The sequence below is a fragment of the Mesoplodon bidens genome (assembly GCF_964165515.1).
Source record: "Mesoplodon bidens genome assembly, chromosome: 1".
Classification (NCBI taxonomy): Eukaryota; Metazoa; Chordata; class Mammalia; order Artiodactyla; family Ziphiidae; genus Mesoplodon; species Mesoplodon bidens.
This window is the reverse complement of record NC_138176.1, coordinates 18,624,064-18,641,593: the sequence shown is the minus strand read 5'-3', so window position 1 is coordinate 18,641,593 and position 17,530 is coordinate 18,624,064. Positions and strand designations below refer to the sequence as shown.

The following is a 17,530-nucleotide window of genomic DNA, read 5'->3' as shown; positions in this document are numbered from 1 at the left end:
CAGGTCAGAATGGCCATCATCAAAAAGTCTACAAATAAATGCAGGAGAGGGTGTGAAGAAAAGGGAACCCTCCTGCACTGTTGGTGGGAATTGGTGCAGCCACTATGGAGAAGGGTATGGAGGTTCCTTCAAAAACTAAAACTAAGTTACCATATGATCCAGCAATTCCACTCCTGGGCATATATCCAGAAAAGTTGAAAAAACTAATTCAAAAAGATACATGTGCCCCAATGTTCATGGAACCACTATTTACAATAGTCAAGACATGGAAGCAAACTAAATGTCCATGGACAGATAAATGGATAAAGATGTGGTATATAAATGCAGTGGAATACTACCCAGCCATAAAAAAGAATGAAGTAATGCCATTTGCAGCAACATGGGCGGACCTAGAGATTATCATACTAAGTGAAGTCAGACAGAGAAAGATAAGTATCATATGATATCACTAATATGTGGAATCTAAAAAAATGATACAAATGAAATTATTTAAAAAACAGAAATAGACTCACAGACATAGAAAACAAACTTATGGTTACCAAAGGGGAAAGAGGCAAGGAAGGATAAATTAGGAATCTGGGATTATTAGATACACACTACTATATATAAAATAGATAAACAAGAACCTACTGTATATCACAGGGAACTATATTATGTTGTAATAACCTATAATGGAAAAGAACTAAAAAGAATATATGTGTATATATATACATATATATATATAACTGAATATATATACACACACACACACATATATATATCCATATATATAACAATCACTGCTGTACACCTGTAACACTGTCAACCAATTATACTTCAATTAAAAAAAAGTCTCCTAGAATCCTCTCATCTCAATATGCCATTAATTGGGTAATTTGAGGCAAATATGTATGTCTTAAGATTCATTATTAAAGATGTCGATTTTTCACAAGGCAGTAAAGCAGTTTTCCATAAGGAACTAAGACAGTCCTTTTTAGTCAGCAAAAAGAAAGATACTTTGAGTAAAAACTATGATTTATACAGAACATCCATTGATCTTTATTTGATTTGACAAAATCTTCATTATTAAAAGACGGGTAATAAAATCTGAGCTTACACTGAATCTGCAAATTAAGTTCTATAGTATCTAGAATATTACATAAGAAATTTCGGCAGAGGGTGAGAGAGGATAAGAGCATCACATGCAGATGCTCCTGGCAAAGGGGGAACTATATCTGCAGGTGAGGTCCATCGTGTGCAGTGCATAAAAAAATCCTAGAGAAAATGCAATTGACTTACTTGGGTGAAGTGTTTTTCCTTCTGGGGAGAGGGAGCGGTGGCATCGAGGTGCAGGAATTCAAAGGTATGTGCAGAATGGCTTCTCCATTTCAAAATGATAATAAAAATATTTAGATCATGGCACTAGGGCACCTTTGAGGAAAAGAACACCTTAACCAGAGTAGGCTCATTGCATAATTCTTTAGTAATATGTACAATTTTCAAGTAATGGAGCGGACTTAGAGTAATTTTACTTCAAAAGTGGCTATCTATTTTTCTTCTCGCCCTCTGGGGCTTGATCGGTTTCAGCATCGCAGGGACACTTTTCTACACAGTTTCTAGGGAACCATCCTCTTATTCTTGAAACACCTGAGGGAGAAAATGAAACTGATATGAAATAGTCAGATATACCGCAATGACATTTGTGAGACCCATTAGTCCTATTACTTCCAATTAATAAGCTTTTAGTTAGACTTTACCACCCCCCACCATCTTTTATAAGCACAATATGAGGTTAAAGTTAAATAAATAAATAAAATAAAATAAATGTTCCCAACAAGCTAGAAAACAGATATTTCCCGAATTCCATCATCTGGGGAAGGAGCTGATGCAGCTCAGGAGAGCCCCAGTGGAGTGGGGACAACTTGGTGTTCACATACATGTGTGTGACCATGAAGGAGTATGGCTCTGTCATACTTCATCTGTTCCGGGGGACTATCTCCCTGTAGCCTTTGTGAATTTTCCTTTTAGACTTTCTCTAACTTGTGCACTTCTATATCAAGCTTGCCTAAGCTGTCACATGGGTTAATTTATGATTAACCCAGTGTTTTCAAAAGAGCATCCTGGGTTAATCTTTACTTTAAAAAGGAACAATTCTTAAAAGTAAAAAAATCAAAGACAGTTTCAATTCATTAGTTTTTATAATAACTTAATAGGACGATTCATTCAATGGGGGCCTGTATAGCATAGCAGCTTAGTCATAGGCTCTGGAGCCAGACTGCGTGGGCTGGAGTCTTGGCTCCATCTGCATTTAGTGTGGCCTTGGGCACGTTGCTTAGCTTCTCCACATTTCAGTTCCCTCACCAATAAAATGTCAATGACAGCACGGACCTCAGAGGGCTGTTGGGGACCTGAATACCACAAGTGAAGCATTTCCACAAGTGCCTGTCGCACAGTTAAGTATGGGGTGTGATGTTTGCTAATCACTGCAAAGACCCGATAAATACAAGTATATGGAGAAATAATACAAAGAGCTTTTTGTTGTTTAATGATGTGCCTTCCTATTTAGTTCCCCTAATGCACGTGATGTGACTGTTTATAAAAGTTATTCTTGTAAAATTTGCAGTTATTGCTGGCAGTCTTGTCCTTTAAACACCCCCTTCCACTTTCATACCTTCTTTAATGGAGTCATCAAGAATTTTATCTCCATACAACCAGTATCTGAAATATTTAAAAGATTAAAATTAATTTTTTTTTGGTGGGGGGGGCTAGATGCCAATTTCGTCATTCAAGAAGAAATTCACTACTTTCTGTCACTTACCGTAAGCCTCTTGTGGCTAAAATGAACTCCCCTTTCTGTAGCCTTATCCGAGGCTCTTCAGTGCAGGGGCTCGTGAAGAAGGTTTTGATTCCTCTGTTCAAAGGACAGCAGGTACCACTGTAATCTTCTATTACTTTATACTGAACCTGTCATTAGTGAGCAGAAGAACAATTTAACATTAACCCATACCTGAGGTTTTTTAAGTTTGAATGTAAACTGTTAAAGGTAGATCCAAAATATCAGGCAAGTCTTCCCCTCCTGGTTCCCTGTCTACCCTTTATAGAAGGTAATTAATTGATGCTTCTAATTCTCAGGCTTTTTCTTACCCTTCATTTCAAGCACATGGCTAAGAATGAAATTTTAGAAGCAGTGCTGTCCAGTAGAACTTTCTGCAGTGATAGAAATGTTTTATACTTGTGGTATCCAGTGTGATAGCCGCTAGACACATGTAGCTACTGAACACTTTTAATGTGGCTGGTGCAACCAAGGGACTTAATTTTTAATTTTATTTAAATTAATTTAAATAGCCACATGTAGCTAGTGGCTGTTGAATTATTCAGCATCACTGTAAGGACAAGTTTCACACTAGGGAACTATATTGAGGATAATTATCTTTTGACAATATAAATTGACTAAATTCCCTCCAAACCTCCAGTCCAAACTATTTAAATGAAAACAAAAGTACTATGCATTAAATTTCAACAAATGTATTAAGAAATATTATTTAGTAAAAGCTAACAGTTGGTTTTTACTCAAAGGCAATTTTAAAAGCTACACAGAAGTACAGAGCCTGACAAAAGAAAAAGAAATTAGTATCATTGCAAAAGAATTACTTACACTTCTGACTCTTTTATCTGCTTTTTGTTTCAACTGTTCTATCTGTTTGGAAGATATAAAAAAAAATGAAGTCTCTCATCTCAATGTTTAAAAACAGGCTTTCCTCATTTACTATAGCACAGTGACATGACAAACTCCCAATTTTCCAACATTTCAAATTGCTGACAATTTAAAGGCCGCCTTTTTTTTTTTTTTTTTTTAGCATGGAAAGAAGGCCCTATGACTAAAAACTGGTACTGAAATGGGGCCTCCTTCTCAGTGTTCCCTCTCCAATGTCTTCATTCACAGAGCACTCCCTGTGGCCCAGGAATCAGGGAGATGTGCTCTCTGCCCTCAGGGGGCTTCCGGGCTCGTCCCTGAGGTGAAGAGGATACAGAGACTCACTGATCCTTTAGAGAGAAGGTGAACAGACTGCAAACTTCACCAACAATGAGTCTTGATTAAAAGTCACCATTTCAACTCCTTTTCTCCACTTATTCAGCAAGTTTATTAAATGTTACTACACTAGATATAGTAGGGGGAATAACCTCTGCCTAGAATCTTGCCAAGTTAAGTTAAAGACGTAAGATACAAGAATTAAATAAAAATGAGACCTCATGTGCTAATATGCATTAGTATATGATTAAGTGCCAAATCCAGCTGAGTCTAGAGTGGGGAGGTAAGTCTTTATGGAAGAGAGGGCAGTGGAACTGGTCTGAATAATTTCTGATAAAGAGGAGCTCATATGACATAGAAAAAACAGTGTTGGGGAAGAGTTAGGTGTCAGGAATGTACCAGGAATTCGCTGAGTAGACTAGGCTGATTGGAAAGGATGATTCCTGCTAGGATGTAGGTGAAAGGTAGCTTTTGGCCAGATTTTATAAAACTAAGTTAAGGAATCAGGACTTTATCTCACAGGTATGAAGAGGTAAGGAAAGATTTAAATAGAAGGAGGGACATGATACAAGGAGTGCTTTAGAATTAATTTAGATTCATTTGACATGCTGAAAAAAATTCTTATTACTTATTTTACTATAAAATGCCATCGGAGTTAAGGAGAAGTTAAGGGGAAGAAGGTGAGGCAAAAAGGCAAGACTACCTGAACAAAAATACTCACTGTTAAGCTGTACTGGTGACAGCCTTCTCTTATTGGCCAATCCAGTCCATCTCCTTTGGGGACCCCTGACCACGTAAAAACCTGTTTAAAGTTCTTCCATCTACTTCCCATATCATAAGGAAAAACAAAGACTTCATCTAGTTGATAATATTGAATTCGATCTTTAGCCTGTGGGTAACAAAGATGTAAGATGGCAGATACATCTGTGTTAAATGGCTTTTAGTAATATACTATTGAGAACATTTTTTCCTCAAATTTGTATCATTCCTAAAAATGCTTCCTCCTTGTTGTAACGTTAGAGTACACAGGAGAAATAAACACACTTATCACAATATAGGAAGAACTTGACACACAATACCAACCTTGTATGAGACCATCCAGAAAATGTCTGACAGGAGTTACTCAGGAATACGCCTAAATAAGACCAAATTTAAGCATTCAAAAACGTTTATTAAAGGAGTTAGTAACTTTATTCCATATAGAAAAAGTCCTCAATGTTCCTGCTTGTTCAGCAGAACAAAGGAATCCAGGTGTAAAGAAGATATATTGATAAGGAGGTTTAAGAGAAAACAAGGGTTTATTCAGGATGGAAGGAACCATTAGGTGGGGTGCACTAGAACGCAACGGCGGCATCCTGCGTGGCAGCAACACCTGTGTGAGTGGCCAGGAAAGGTGTGACGGGGGAGTCATCATTCTATGAAAATTATTTTTTTTTAAAGCTAGCAGGTATGTGTAAGAGATCCTTCAGTTTTATATACCATTACATATGTGTATATACTTATTTATGTAGGCATTTATATGTACATCTTATGCATATATATATATAAATATTCAGGTTTCATAAATTATATTCTAGGCATTTAAATTGTTAGCTTTTACTTAAAGGGATAAACTGGCTTAGAATTTCTGATAGAAATTTCTAAGAAATTTCTTAGAATTTCTGAATTTCCACTGACACCTAGTGGTATAAAGATACACCATTTATTCCTACAATAAGTGTACAAATCCAGTTGATACTTACAGTGTAATAAAATCTGTAATTTTGATACATTTTAACTTAATATCAATACAATCATTTATTTGATTTTTACTGAGCAACAGAGTGCCAGTTTTAAAATAACTTCTAGATTTAGCATGGCACTTTATAAAGAACTTTGGTCATTAGCAAAAAAACACTGTTAATCTAATGTCAACATATTATGCTAACTAGAGACGAAACCTTGAAATATTACCAGGGGACAGTATTTTAGGGAAAAGCTTTTGCAGTTACTTATAAAGTGATGTTGATGTTAATTCAATTAAAAGAATTGTCAAGCTGCAACATGACAACATGTAAGTCCATCCCCACCCAGACAGTAAAGGGTAATTTCTTTTCCCTTTTTATAAGCAAAAGCTTCAGAGTCTTCAAAATAATTAAGAGCCTCAGAGAACAGAGATCTAGAATATTAAGAAAGAAAAAGTCCTAAGGATGAGAGTAGCTTACAAAAATAACCAAGGCATGGTCTTTAAGAGAAGCACTCAGTGAAGATGGGGGATTCCAGCAATACTGTGTGTTAAAAGGTGACAGAGATGTGCAGTAAGTGCTACAGGAAAATGGTACAGAAGTACTTAACCTAGTCTAGGGAAAGTCAAGGAAGGTTCCTTGGAGGAAGTGACAGCTAAATTAAGTGTTGAGGGACAAGAAATTAGGCAAAAAATAGGGGGAAAAATATTCTAGGCAGAGGGAACAACATGTGAAAAGATACAGAAGCATAAGATGTGCAAAATATTTGGTATTAGCTGGTATTGAGTGTGAATGGGGTGGGAGGGGTGGAAATGAACTTGGAGAAGCAGGTAGGAGCAAGACATAAAAGGTTTTATTGATATTACGCATAAGCTAAGGAGCTTGGACTTAAACCCGTACATCAGTGGTTCTCAAAGTATGCTTTGCATACCTCCTTGAGTCCCCAAGACCTTTTCTTGGAGTTGAACGAAGTCAGACAACTTTCATAATAATACGAAGATGTTATTTGCCTTCTTCATGGTGTTGACATTTGCAACAGTGGGTAAAACTGCTGGCACCTTAAGCAGGAATCAAGACAGTGGCACCAAACTGTATTAATAGGTGCTATATTCTTCACTGCTACACACTCATAATTCAAACAAAACCAAACGAACAAAAAGCCCAGTTTTACAAAAAAATTTCTTGATGAAGAAATAAAAATTATTTTTATTAAATCTCAGCCCTCAAGTAGATGTTTTTTTTTTTAAAGTAGAAGTCTTTAATATTCTGTGTGACAAAATGGAAAGTACACATAAAGCTTGCCAAAGTGCTTATCTCAAGAAAAACACTTGTTTGAGTTGTGAGCTAACAAAAGCTGTGTAGCCAGCTTTTTTCATGTAATGCTATTTTTACATGAAAGAATGAGTAATGTAACAGAAAAACCAAGGTTATTCAGACCTCAGTATTTAGTGGACGTCTTCTCGAAAATGAACAAAGTCAGGCTGTTACTTCATATAAACAACTGAGTGTTGCCAGTGGAAAAAATAAGGCTTTCAAGTGAAAATTGGAATTTGGAAAATTTATAGCCACCACTATGAGCTTGACAGCTTTCCAATATTTAAAGATTTTCCCCATAAAATTGGTAGTGATATGAATGAATGCGGCTTTTAGATATTGTATAATGAAATGTGTCAACGTTTTAAAAATCTGTGTAATGCTGCAAACTACTATTTTCCAAATGACCAATGCCTGATGCTCTATGTGGGTACCAGATCCATTCAAAGAGCAAGATAGATTGATGGATTTAAATACAAAATACAAAGTTTACTGATGTAGTTTCAGATCTTACATGCAACTAACCTCTCAAGAACTAGCACTTGTCAAGCTTTAATGTATTATCAAGGAATATCCACTATTATGTAAAAGACATGTTAAAATACTCCACCCTTTTCTACCTACTTATCTGAGGCTGAATTTTCTTTTTTTTTCTTTTTTTTTTTATAATAGTGTTTATTTATTTTTACTTGTTGACAGTTTGCTTTATTTATTTATTTATTTATGGCTGTGTTGGGTCTTCGTTTCTGTGCGAGGGCTTTCTCTACTCGTGGCAAGCGGGGGCCACTCTTCATCGCGGTGCGCGGGCCTCTCGCTGTCGCGGCCTCTCTTGTTGCGGAGCACAGGCTCCAGATGCGCAGGCTCAGTAGTGGTGGCTCACGGGCCCAGTTGCTTTGCGGCACGTGGGAGCTTCCCGGACCAGGGCTCAAACCTGTGTCCCCTGCATTGGCAGGCAGATTCTCAACCACTGCGCCACCAGGGAAGCCCTGAATTTTCTTCATATACTTCAATCAAAGCAACATATCGCAACAGACTGAATGCAGAAGTAGATGTGAGAATCCAACTGTCTTCTGTTGTCAGATATTAGAGATTTATATAAAAAATACCACTTCCTATTTTATTTTGGAAAATTTAATTATTTTTCCCAAAAAACATGTTATTTTTATTAACATATAATGGATTTATTGTTATTTTAAAATGAAATAATAAATATTCAAAGATTTTCTCAGTTAGAAAATATGGCAAATGTCAATAGATATAATACACATTAACAAAAGCTCTTTAGTGTCCTTAACAATTTTTGAGAATGTAAAAGGTCCTGAGACCAAAAAGTTTGAGAACTGCTGCTGTAAATGAAAGCTCACCAGCTGGCTGCCAGGGGGCTAAATATGTCCTATAGGTGTGTTTTATTTGTCCCACAAAGGTTTTTTGTTGGTTTTTAATTTGAATTGCTTGCCAGTGCTTAAAAGTAGAAAGGAGGTAACACAGAAATCCAGATCTCTGACTTTTCCTGGAAAAAAAAAATTATACGATCTCACAATACTGGGTGAGGATTTCCCTGTGGCACCAATCAGCTTTGTCTGCCGGGCAGCTCTGGCCTACAGGCTGGCTCCCCACATCTAGGTTATTTGCCTGGGCCCTAGTGCATTTGGGTTTACAACCCCTGCTACAGTGATAGTGAGGCTCTGAGAAGTTTTAAATAGGGAGTGGGGTAGTCAGGTGTACTTTTTATATCAGAATCACAATGGACAGCGTGAAGTATGTACTGGACGTTGTGAGGTCTGTAACAAGCTAAATGTTATAAGCCCTATCTGATGTCTAAAGCCTATGTGATGGCACCTTGGTAGGACAGAAGTTCCTTTCCCAATGGGTTGCCTTCTCCTCTAGTCTGAGAGAGTACAGCCAAATGGTTTCATGTGTGGCTTAGGCCTCTTCAACAACTCAGTGTGTGAGATAGCTCTGTGGGAGTCATATTAAACCAGGAATAAATTAAACGGTTCCTATGATCACCTTTTACATGACATGCAAATGACGTAAGGAAGCCATTTGGTAGCCAAGTTTTCATTTTGGGGCATTTATTAGTTAATCTGGTCTATTAGTTAATCAGTACTTTATCGATATTGAGGAAACAATTATAAAATTTACCTTCTCTTCAATCCATGATTCAATAGAAGTTTTGTTTCTGAGAATTATTTTCATCTGGAAATTAAATGATAAATAGTAAAATTTCATATTGTGACTGGTTCATTTAAGATTATCATCTTTACACTAACCCTACGAGGTAGTTTTTATTGTTCCACTCCATAGATGAAGATATCAGGATAACAGAGATTAAGTAACAGAGTGTGGTCCATCTGACTCTTAACCACTGTACATCTTCACATGAATGATTACATCGATCCACAGTCAAATCTGAATCTACTGTTTAAATAAAAAATCATGTTTTATGTACTATCTTCTGAATAAGTTTTTCAGAGTATTAATAAAATATTGATATAATCCATTCAATCAGTATTATATAGATGTATTATGCTATTAAAATCTTTTACCACTATTTTTAATCTTAAATGCATGATTAATCTATTTATTACAAGTAAAAGTGACTCATTGCAGTCAACCTAGATATTTTGCTTGCCGTAAAAACTGAATATTTTCAGTATTGATTCTATTTTTTGATTTTCCTAGCTATGACAATTCCATTTATGTAGGTTTTTACACCACAGGATTTTAGTTTATTTCTAATATGATTCTTAATTATAGGGATTAAGGAAAATTTTTCAAAGAATTTGATCCCAGGCTAGTAGAAAACGTGAACTATAACCAAAACCAGGTTATTTTAAGACCAAGAGTTCAAAAAGGGCTGGGTGATGCATCAGGGCCCTGAAGCCCAGCGTTTCTAATTCTATACGTCTTGCAATTCTTTGAAGTCTCGATGTACCTTCATGGAGACAGTGTGACACAGTAAGGACAACCCTGGACTGGGAGTCCTTATCATATTCCAAGGGCCTAGCACAATACCTGGTCCACAGTGGGCCTTCAGTGAATGAATAAACCAGTGAAGTGAATGAAATGAGTCATAAGAACTATTTTTTGATCCGTTCAGGGCCACATCCTCCTTCTCTGTGTTCTCATATTGCACTTTGTACATAAATCTACGACATACACATGACCCTGTATTAGTTAACTCTTCACCACTCATTGTGAGTTCCCTAATGGCAGGAACCCTTCATTTTCATTCTTGTAGCCTCAGTAATTAGCAGAGTGATTCATCACAGAGTAGACATTAAATAGCACCTATATTACAGGGTTGTTATGGAGATTAAATGAGCTGACACATGTAAAAAGCCTAAAACAGCACTCAATAAATGTTAGCTATGTTGTTATGATTTTGATTTAATATATGCTACTATAAAATAACAATAATTATGTTTATTGAATATATGTCTACTGAATACATGAATGGATGATCTTGGCTATGTCACTTAACCTTCCTGTGACTTAATTACTCATCTGTAAGGAAGGGAAAACAATACTCGTCTTCGACCTCTTTTGGGGTTGATGTGAAGATCAAGAGAGACAGTGAGAAGAGCTTTCTCAAGTATAAAATGCTATGTAACTCTAAGTTAGTATTTTAAAAATTAAATCAATAACCTAGAAATTCTGGCAAAGTCACTTCAAAGTTATCTGACTAGTAGAAGATTAAATTAATCACCTACATGGAATAAGTACCAATAATCTCCATTTCACACTGCATACTTAAATGGAAGCTTTATCTCTTTCTCTTTACAAGTGGCCCCAATATCTTGACAACTTTAGCTAGAGGTAATAAAGGAACTTACCTGGATAAAAAACAACATCCCAACAGCTATGGTTGTTCCTAAAGCTAATCCCAAGGCAAACAAGGTGGCAGCAAATGCAGCTAATCCAAACGGAATAATCGGAAGAGGATCTCTCCGGGCTGCACTCGTATCAATCTTTACTGTGTTCCACCCAAAGGAGAGCTATAAACAATAACAACAACACACACTCGAAATACTTGGTTGTCGTAAACGGTCATACTCTACCATTTAAAATAACCTGGTCAAAAAGATCAACCAATGACAACTTGACACTGTGGCCAAAGCAAACAGAGCTGTTTCTAATCCATACTGTGGTTTGAACTCATACTGATATGCAGGAGATCATTCTTAGGTATTCTACAACGTTGTTTGTTTGTTTGTTTGTTATTGTTCCCTCAGAAAGTGTTAGGTAGACCGCACAAACATTACTATGCATGAACAACACCAATCTGAGCTGTAACGGCGTCTCCCATCCTCTCCTTGTTTTCCTCTATTTACAGCGATTTCCACAGCGACAAACATAGCCTAGGATTCAGTGGTTTCTTCCCTCATGTTCCACAACGAGAGGTTTAAGAACTAGCAAAATGTAGGCCAGATATGGCCTGCTGATGTGTACTGCCTGGCCTACAAAACGTTTTAAAATATGAAGTTGGGTACCAAAATTTAGAAATTTAGTGATTTAGAAATCAGATTTCACATAAAAAATACAGCTTTTCAGATTTTTCTTGAAAAACCAGATGATCTGACAACACCAGGCTGGATTTCCAAACATCAAGAACTGGCCGGGGCTGCCCTGGTGGCGCAGTGGTTGGGAGTCTGCCTGCCGATGCAGGGGGCGCGGGTTCGTGCCCCGGTCCGGGAAGATCCCACATGCTGCGGAGCGGCTGGGCCCGTGAGCCATGGCCGCTGAGCCTGCGCGTCCGGAGCCTGTGCTCCGCGATGGGAGAGGCCACAACAGTGAGAGGCCCGCGTACCGCAAAAAAAAAAAAAAAAAAAAAAAAGAACTGGCTGAAGTCAAATATGGGTTGTTCCCTGTGTGAAGGACTTGTGTTTTCCAGTTTACCACATCCCACCAGGCCTGTTTCCCTCATTGACCCTCCAGACCTCTTTAGGGGCCTCAATTTGTGACTACTGATCTTTATCTCATGACTACTTGCCCATAAATCAACTCAGTCAGTTGCACCATTTCTTAGAATGTGCACCTGCTCTGTAAGCCACGTTCCAGGACACTGGATTTAGAAATGAACAAAAGAACTACAACTGGCCACAGGATCGAATGGAAACAGAAAGCACTAGTATTGTCTTTTTTCTCCCTCTTCTGCTTTTTCCTCTAACTATTCTTTACCATAGCTACCAAGTTTGAAGTCCAGTAAGTTATACATAGTACTAAAATAACTGTCAACTTCAACTAGAGCATGTAAGGTGAGTTTCCAGAACAAAATGATCTTTCCTCATCTTAAAAACTGTTTTACTGCTTTTTTAAAAGGAATCCTTATAGAGGATTATAAAACAAAGTTCTATTTCCCCACCTAAACTGTAGAAAGCATATTTCCAAAAGGAACTTCTTAAATAATCTTAATAACTACTATTTAAGCTGGCATGATTTTATAACATTTTCACTTACCCGATTATAAAGCTGTGTATACATTGTCATAACAAAAATAAAGGCAGCATGAATACAACCCAGTGGTGCTAAAAGGAGAAACAGTGTGAACGAAGCATGATTTTGATAACCACAGCAGTTGTTGATCCAAGGACAGTGATGGTCCATCTTCATCACACACCTAACAAGAAAAATTTACATGAAACATGAGGCAGAAAATCCCGTCTACTTTAAATAACTTTGGTCTTCAAAAGATCAAGCACATCGGAATCTAGCATGTCCACGCGTGGTCACAGAGGAATTATACTTCATGGAACAGAAAGAAAAATCTTTATGAGTTTTTAAACAGTGACTTCTTTTAAATTTTAAACAACACAAGAAAGGGCAGGCTTTGTAACAGCATCTGAGGAAAAGATGTCTGCTACAAGTGACTTTGTTTAAAGAAGTCTGGAGGCCCGCTGAGAGGTTCATTATAAAGAAATGAGCATAGTTCCTGGTTTTCCTCTAGCTCTGAAATGCAGTGACTGAAGTGGAAAACAACAGAGACTGAACAAAATTACTTATAAATCTCCACTGGGGTTGATGGGGCCTAGCAGACGCTTGTAACTTCCTTCCTTCCTGTTCTTTTCCTTTAGATGTGGAGTCTCTAAGCTAAGCAAGCTAACTCCGGAATACAAGATGTGGTCTAATAAGCAAAGTCTTACTCTGTTTCCCTTCCTTGAGGCTGCTAGAAGAAAATTTTCTTGCCTCAAACTAAACTTTATTTGCCCCTCCAATGGTCCCCCTAAACCTCAACATTCTCATAATAAATTTCTTATTTATCAGTGGACATAGGTGTTCATTAAAAAAGGTTCTACCTTAATTCACATCTTTCATAGTGATTCTGTTTTCTTCCAATTAAGTTTTGTATATAAGACACCTGTGATAATAGGCACCTGGATTCATTTATTAGATCTGTATAAAGTGTAAATGTTAGTCAACTAAATAATGGAAAAAGCAGGTTGCCTTTATAATTTAGACTCAGAACAATTCTAAGGCTAGTCAAGATGACAGTCGACAATTAATCCTGATTTATGAAAACAACCTAAAGGTATAACCTTTTACCCTGCTCTTGGCAAGGCAAGAAGCAAAGTAAACCTGTACTTTTCTAGAAAAATCTTTTCACTTATAACAAAAAACAGTCATACTTATTATCAGAATTGACAATTTAAAAGTAAAATGAAGATTATGACACTTAATTATTCTGACAACATTATTTAAAAAGTAGCCACCTTGCAGAAAATAAAACTAGGATTGATGTGGTAGAAAGAATAACAACAAAAGACCAGTAATCAAGTTGATCAATCCCCAATAAATAGCAAAGACAGACAGTACCTGTTACACTTTCTGCAATGATGTGACCGTGGTGCCTTGTATGCTTGGCAGGCTTTACAATATTGGAGGTACATGCTATCCTGAGAATTTTCCTTGGCAGCAAAATAGAAACAAAACATAAACTTCTGGGTAATTGGAAAAGTGATGTTGCTGTTACCAGAAATTCACTATTTAAAAATATTTTAACTCAAATATAATGGCTGGAAATGCAAGTTAAAATTCAAATTCCATCCTTTCCCCATCTCCCATAGAAGAAAATCAAACCACAGTATTTATTCATAAGGCGTGACTTGTTATTACCAGGCTGTCCATTATTTCTGAATACTTTATGGTTTAAAACAGTAGTTTCTAAAGTTTTTCTCAGTTATAAGGGTGTTAATATGTTACATGAAAAAAGATCCTAGAGCCAAACCACACTGTAGAATTACGAGGTGAATGATATGCAGTGTTTCCTAGAAACTTATGCACTCATCACCACCCCTCCATTTTTTTTTTTTAAGGCAGAAGTATTTAATGAAATTGCTTTGGGAAATACTAATTTAGATCCATACTTTCAAACCAGTATAAAATAAATTCTTTGAGCTCTAAATGATCGGTGATTAGAATAATACACTTAGTCTCTACCAAAGCAAACAGCAGGCTGTGTTTGATCTTACTGGTTGGCAGATAAGGCAAAAACTAAATATATTACCATGAGGGTTCACCATCTTAAGGAATCTTTTTCTTACCGGTTTCCACCCCAGAGGGACGAAGCCAGGACCAACAAACATGGCATTGAAGTAATTATAAAGAATCATGACAGTCCAATTTATCAACATGATGAAGTTCATGCTTCCTCCAGTGGTATGTAAGGGCCAATACCACAACACAGAGTCAATCATGGCCATGGTAGAACATATTGCTATAACACTAAGGGCTATAATGGGACCCCAGTGACAAAGTCTCTTTACTTCTTGTAGATTTTCAAACTTGATAACTGAGCAGAATGTACCCATTTTGGTGAGGAAGAACTCCTTCCTGTTTTTAAAGAACTACAGATTTCCTTTTTCTGTGCACACATTTCCATGTGCCACAAGTCCATGTGTGTTCCTTAATTGTCATGCCTTCACATTGTGGGATGTTAATGCAGATTACGCCACGTTCACTGTTACACACTCTTTATGTTTCGTAGGAGAATCCAGTACCTTGGTTTGAAATCCAATCTAAAGAAACAAAATGAGAAAGTTCGGTAAGACATTTTACTATGTACTGTATTTGTTAATTCCAATAATCACCTAAACAAAAGCAGCTCACAAGTACTTTACTATGGAATGAGTACCTCATCAAACGTCAAAAAGAACTATTTTCGTCTTATCCAAACTTTCCTCACGTCTGAATAGCACCTAAACTGGACACGTGATTGTAAAATGGTTGTTTTTATTCTTTTGTTCCCAACTTGTCAGAGGACTGTGTCTATGCAACCGTTTCGTGAATGGTTTGAGGAGACGAAGAATTTTAGAGCTGGGAAGGAGGGCCTTAGGGTTGGCCTAATCCAGCTTCCTTCTTCATAGAAAAGAAAATGGCTTGGAGAGGCTGAGTGAGTAAACCACGGCGGTAACAGATGAACTCAACAGAAGCCAAGTCATCAAACTCCCTCTGTGGAGTTCTAAACTGCCTCTTACCCAGTCTCGAATTACATAAAGTATGATCCAGACATGGTCTACACCATTTGCCTGCGGTTGCCCCCCAAACACTAACTTAAGGGTCTATTTGTGTCAAAGTAAAGAAGCGGAAGGGTGAAAGCAAAGAGACTGCAAGGAAGGGAGGGGAGAGATAAGTGTGTGTGAACTCACTATCGGAGGCGTATATGAGAAGGAACATGATGAGAATATTTGAGGGAAAAAAAAAATAGAGGAAGTGTCTCCCGGAGCGAGGGACGGGGAAGTCAGGACGGCGAGCGCCGGGAAGATCTGTAGAAGGGTATTTCGGACTGGACTGGAGTGAGTCAAGGGAAGAAGATCAGAGGTACAGAGTAACAAAGACTTCCAGGCAACAGATGCCGCTACCCAGTGCCTCAATTTCCCGCCCGTGTCATGGAGCGGAGCGCTTAGAAATCCTCACTCAGGGGAAGAACATCTTGGTAAGTGTGGTTGGTCTCAACATTCTGGAGACTCTGGCCTCACTCGGGTGGGGCGAAGACCGCCAAAATCATGGTCACGTCCCGTGATTTGACTCCCACCTCAGTCTGGTCCTCAGTGCCCGCTCTTTGGCCATCGCATTTCCGGGGCGGCTCGGGCTCACCCGGAGCAGGTTTTCTCCGGCTCGGAAAACTCCGTCATGGGTACCCCAGGCGAGCGCAAGTAGAAAGTAAATCCTGTGGGCTAGAGGCTGGAGTACGGGACCAGCCTCCACCGCCGCGTTGCTCCGCCAGCGGCCTCGCCGCAGCTCTCCCGCTCAGGCTCAGTGCGCAGTCTCCGTGACAGCCACTTCCGGGAGGTTCGCCGCATCAAACTTCCCCCTGGAAGCAAGCCCCTCTAACTTGTAGCTTGGGGATCCGGAGACGCTTTCCAAAACGTGGAGGGCAAAAAATGCTTTCGGTCATTCCCGAGAACCCGCATATTTTTTAAGCTTTTGGGGGCACTAACTTAAGGGCTTTTCCTTAGCGAATTTCTTAATCTTGAAGCCCGAACGGAAACTAAAAAGCGCACCCAGCCCAACTTCCGGAGGACCAAGATCGCGAAGAACAACCAGGAAGCGACCTGGCTGGGAGCTACCCCGGCTTCTCCGCTCCGCTTTTGAGGGAGCTCCCCGCGTTCCTACACCGTCTTTTCCTGCCCCGCGTAGCCCCAGCCCTGACCTAGGCTCCGGCCCGGGCCGGCCACTCCGGAGCCGCCATGTCGTCCGACTTCGAAGGCTACGAGCAGGACTTCGCGGTGCTCACTGCAGAGATCACCAATAAGATTGCTAGGGTCCCCCGACTCCCGCCTGGTGAGAGCCCTGCCCAGGCTGGGCGGGGGTGGCCCGGAGAGCCGGGAGGCTTGGGCAGTGGGCGATGGAACGACACCTGAATAAATGTGTCTCTGAGGAGCGAGTCTGGAGGGAGGTGGTGTTGGGGCCTCCCAGAGGGATGCTTGAGGTTGGTTGAGGATAAGGGGAGAATCCAATCTGGGTTGTGGGGTGCAGTGTAAAGAGTCTTTGGATTCTGAGCCATCTGGGCTCTAATCTGGACTCCGCTGCCTTGTGACTCGTATAACCTTGGGAACGTTTCTGAGTCTTAGTTTTGGCTGGGTTTTGTTTGTTTGTGAAATATAGAGATGTGAGAGTATCCAAAGAGAATCAGTGAACGTACCCAGATCATGAGTCTGCATCATACCGTAACGTTGTTTTGTTAGTAATAATATTATTATAGGCAGCAAAGCAGTGTTAAGAGCCGTAGTACCCGGATTCAAATCCCTGCTCTGCCACTTAGAAGTTGTTGTATTTAGGCAAGTTTCTTAACCTCTCTCAACTTTCCTTCTTCGTAAAATGGAGAGAATTGTGCGTCTCTCATAGGGTTTTTGTGAAGATTAAATGACTCAACATATGTAAAGCCCTTTCTTGGTGTTAGCTGCTATAATCATTAGTATCTTTCATACCCCCATCCCCGTTTATTATTTTTCATCCTTCCTGGGGATCCATAACCCAGTGT

General features: G+C 38.8%; 2 protein-coding genes across 6 annotated transcripts in view; one reads left to right on the top strand and one right to left on the bottom strand.

The window, feature by feature from the left end:
* Positions 1 to 1,009: 1,009 nt before the first annotated feature.
* On the bottom strand, positions 1,010 to 16,317 carry ZDHHC6 (zDHHC palmitoyltransferase 6). Of its 2 annotated transcripts, XM_081231776.1 has the most exons (11): positions 16,082 to 16,317; positions 14,592 to 15,065; positions 13,864 to 13,955; positions 12,511 to 12,670; positions 10,887 to 11,048; positions 9,193 to 9,246; positions 4,731 to 4,898; positions 3,635 to 3,676; positions 2,798 to 2,943; positions 2,651 to 2,697; positions 1,010 to 1,626 (listed from the first exon to the last, which is right to left on the bottom strand). In XM_081231776.1, the coding sequence occupies exons 2-11, from the start codon at positions 14,856 to 14,858 to the stop codon at positions 1,523 to 1,525; spliced, it is 1,242 nt and encodes a 413-aa protein (XP_081087902.1). In that variant the 5' UTR covers positions 14,859 to 15,065; positions 16,082 to 16,317; the 3' UTR covers positions 1,010 to 1,522. The 2 variants fall into 2 exon arrangements, with proteins under 2 accessions (XP_081087902.1, XP_081087903.1); XM_081231777.1 differs by lacking the exon at positions 16,082 to 16,317 and having other exon boundaries at positions 12,511 to 12,578; positions 14,592 to 14,774.
* Positions 16,318 to 16,481: 164 nt separating this feature from the next.
* VTI1A (vesicle transport through interaction with t-SNAREs 1A) overlaps positions 16,482 to 17,530 on the top strand; it is a 377,277-nt gene continuing 376,228 nt past the window's right edge. Inside the window, exon 1 of one of the 4 annotated variants that reach the window (XM_081231830.1) lies at positions 16,482 to 16,830. In XM_081231830.1, the coding sequence (XP_081087956.1) occupies positions 16,737 to 16,830 (94 nt within the window). In that variant the 5' untranslated portion in view covers positions 16,482 to 16,736. The remainder of the gene's footprint in view (positions 16,831 to 17,530) is intronic. The other 3 variants (XM_081231828.1, XM_081231831.1, XM_081231829.1) reach the window with 3 other exon arrangements.

What these genes read in the sequence shown, in the direction of transcription:
- ZDHHC6 (XM_081231776.1), bottom strand. Translation starts at nt 14,858, where the DNA reads ATGGGTACATTCTGCTCAGTTATCAAGTTTGAAAATCTACAAGAAGTA. An exon ending in ATACACAGCTTTATAATCGG is followed by an intron (nt 11,049 to 12,510) that starts GTAAGTGAAAAT and finishes TATTGTTTATAG; the next exon opens with CTCTCCTTTGGGTGGAACAC. An exon ending in TGATGACTCCATTAAAGAAG is followed by an intron (nt 1,627 to 2,650) that starts GTATGAAAGTGG and finishes TTTCTCCCTCAG; the next exon opens with GTGTTTCAAGAATAAGAGGA.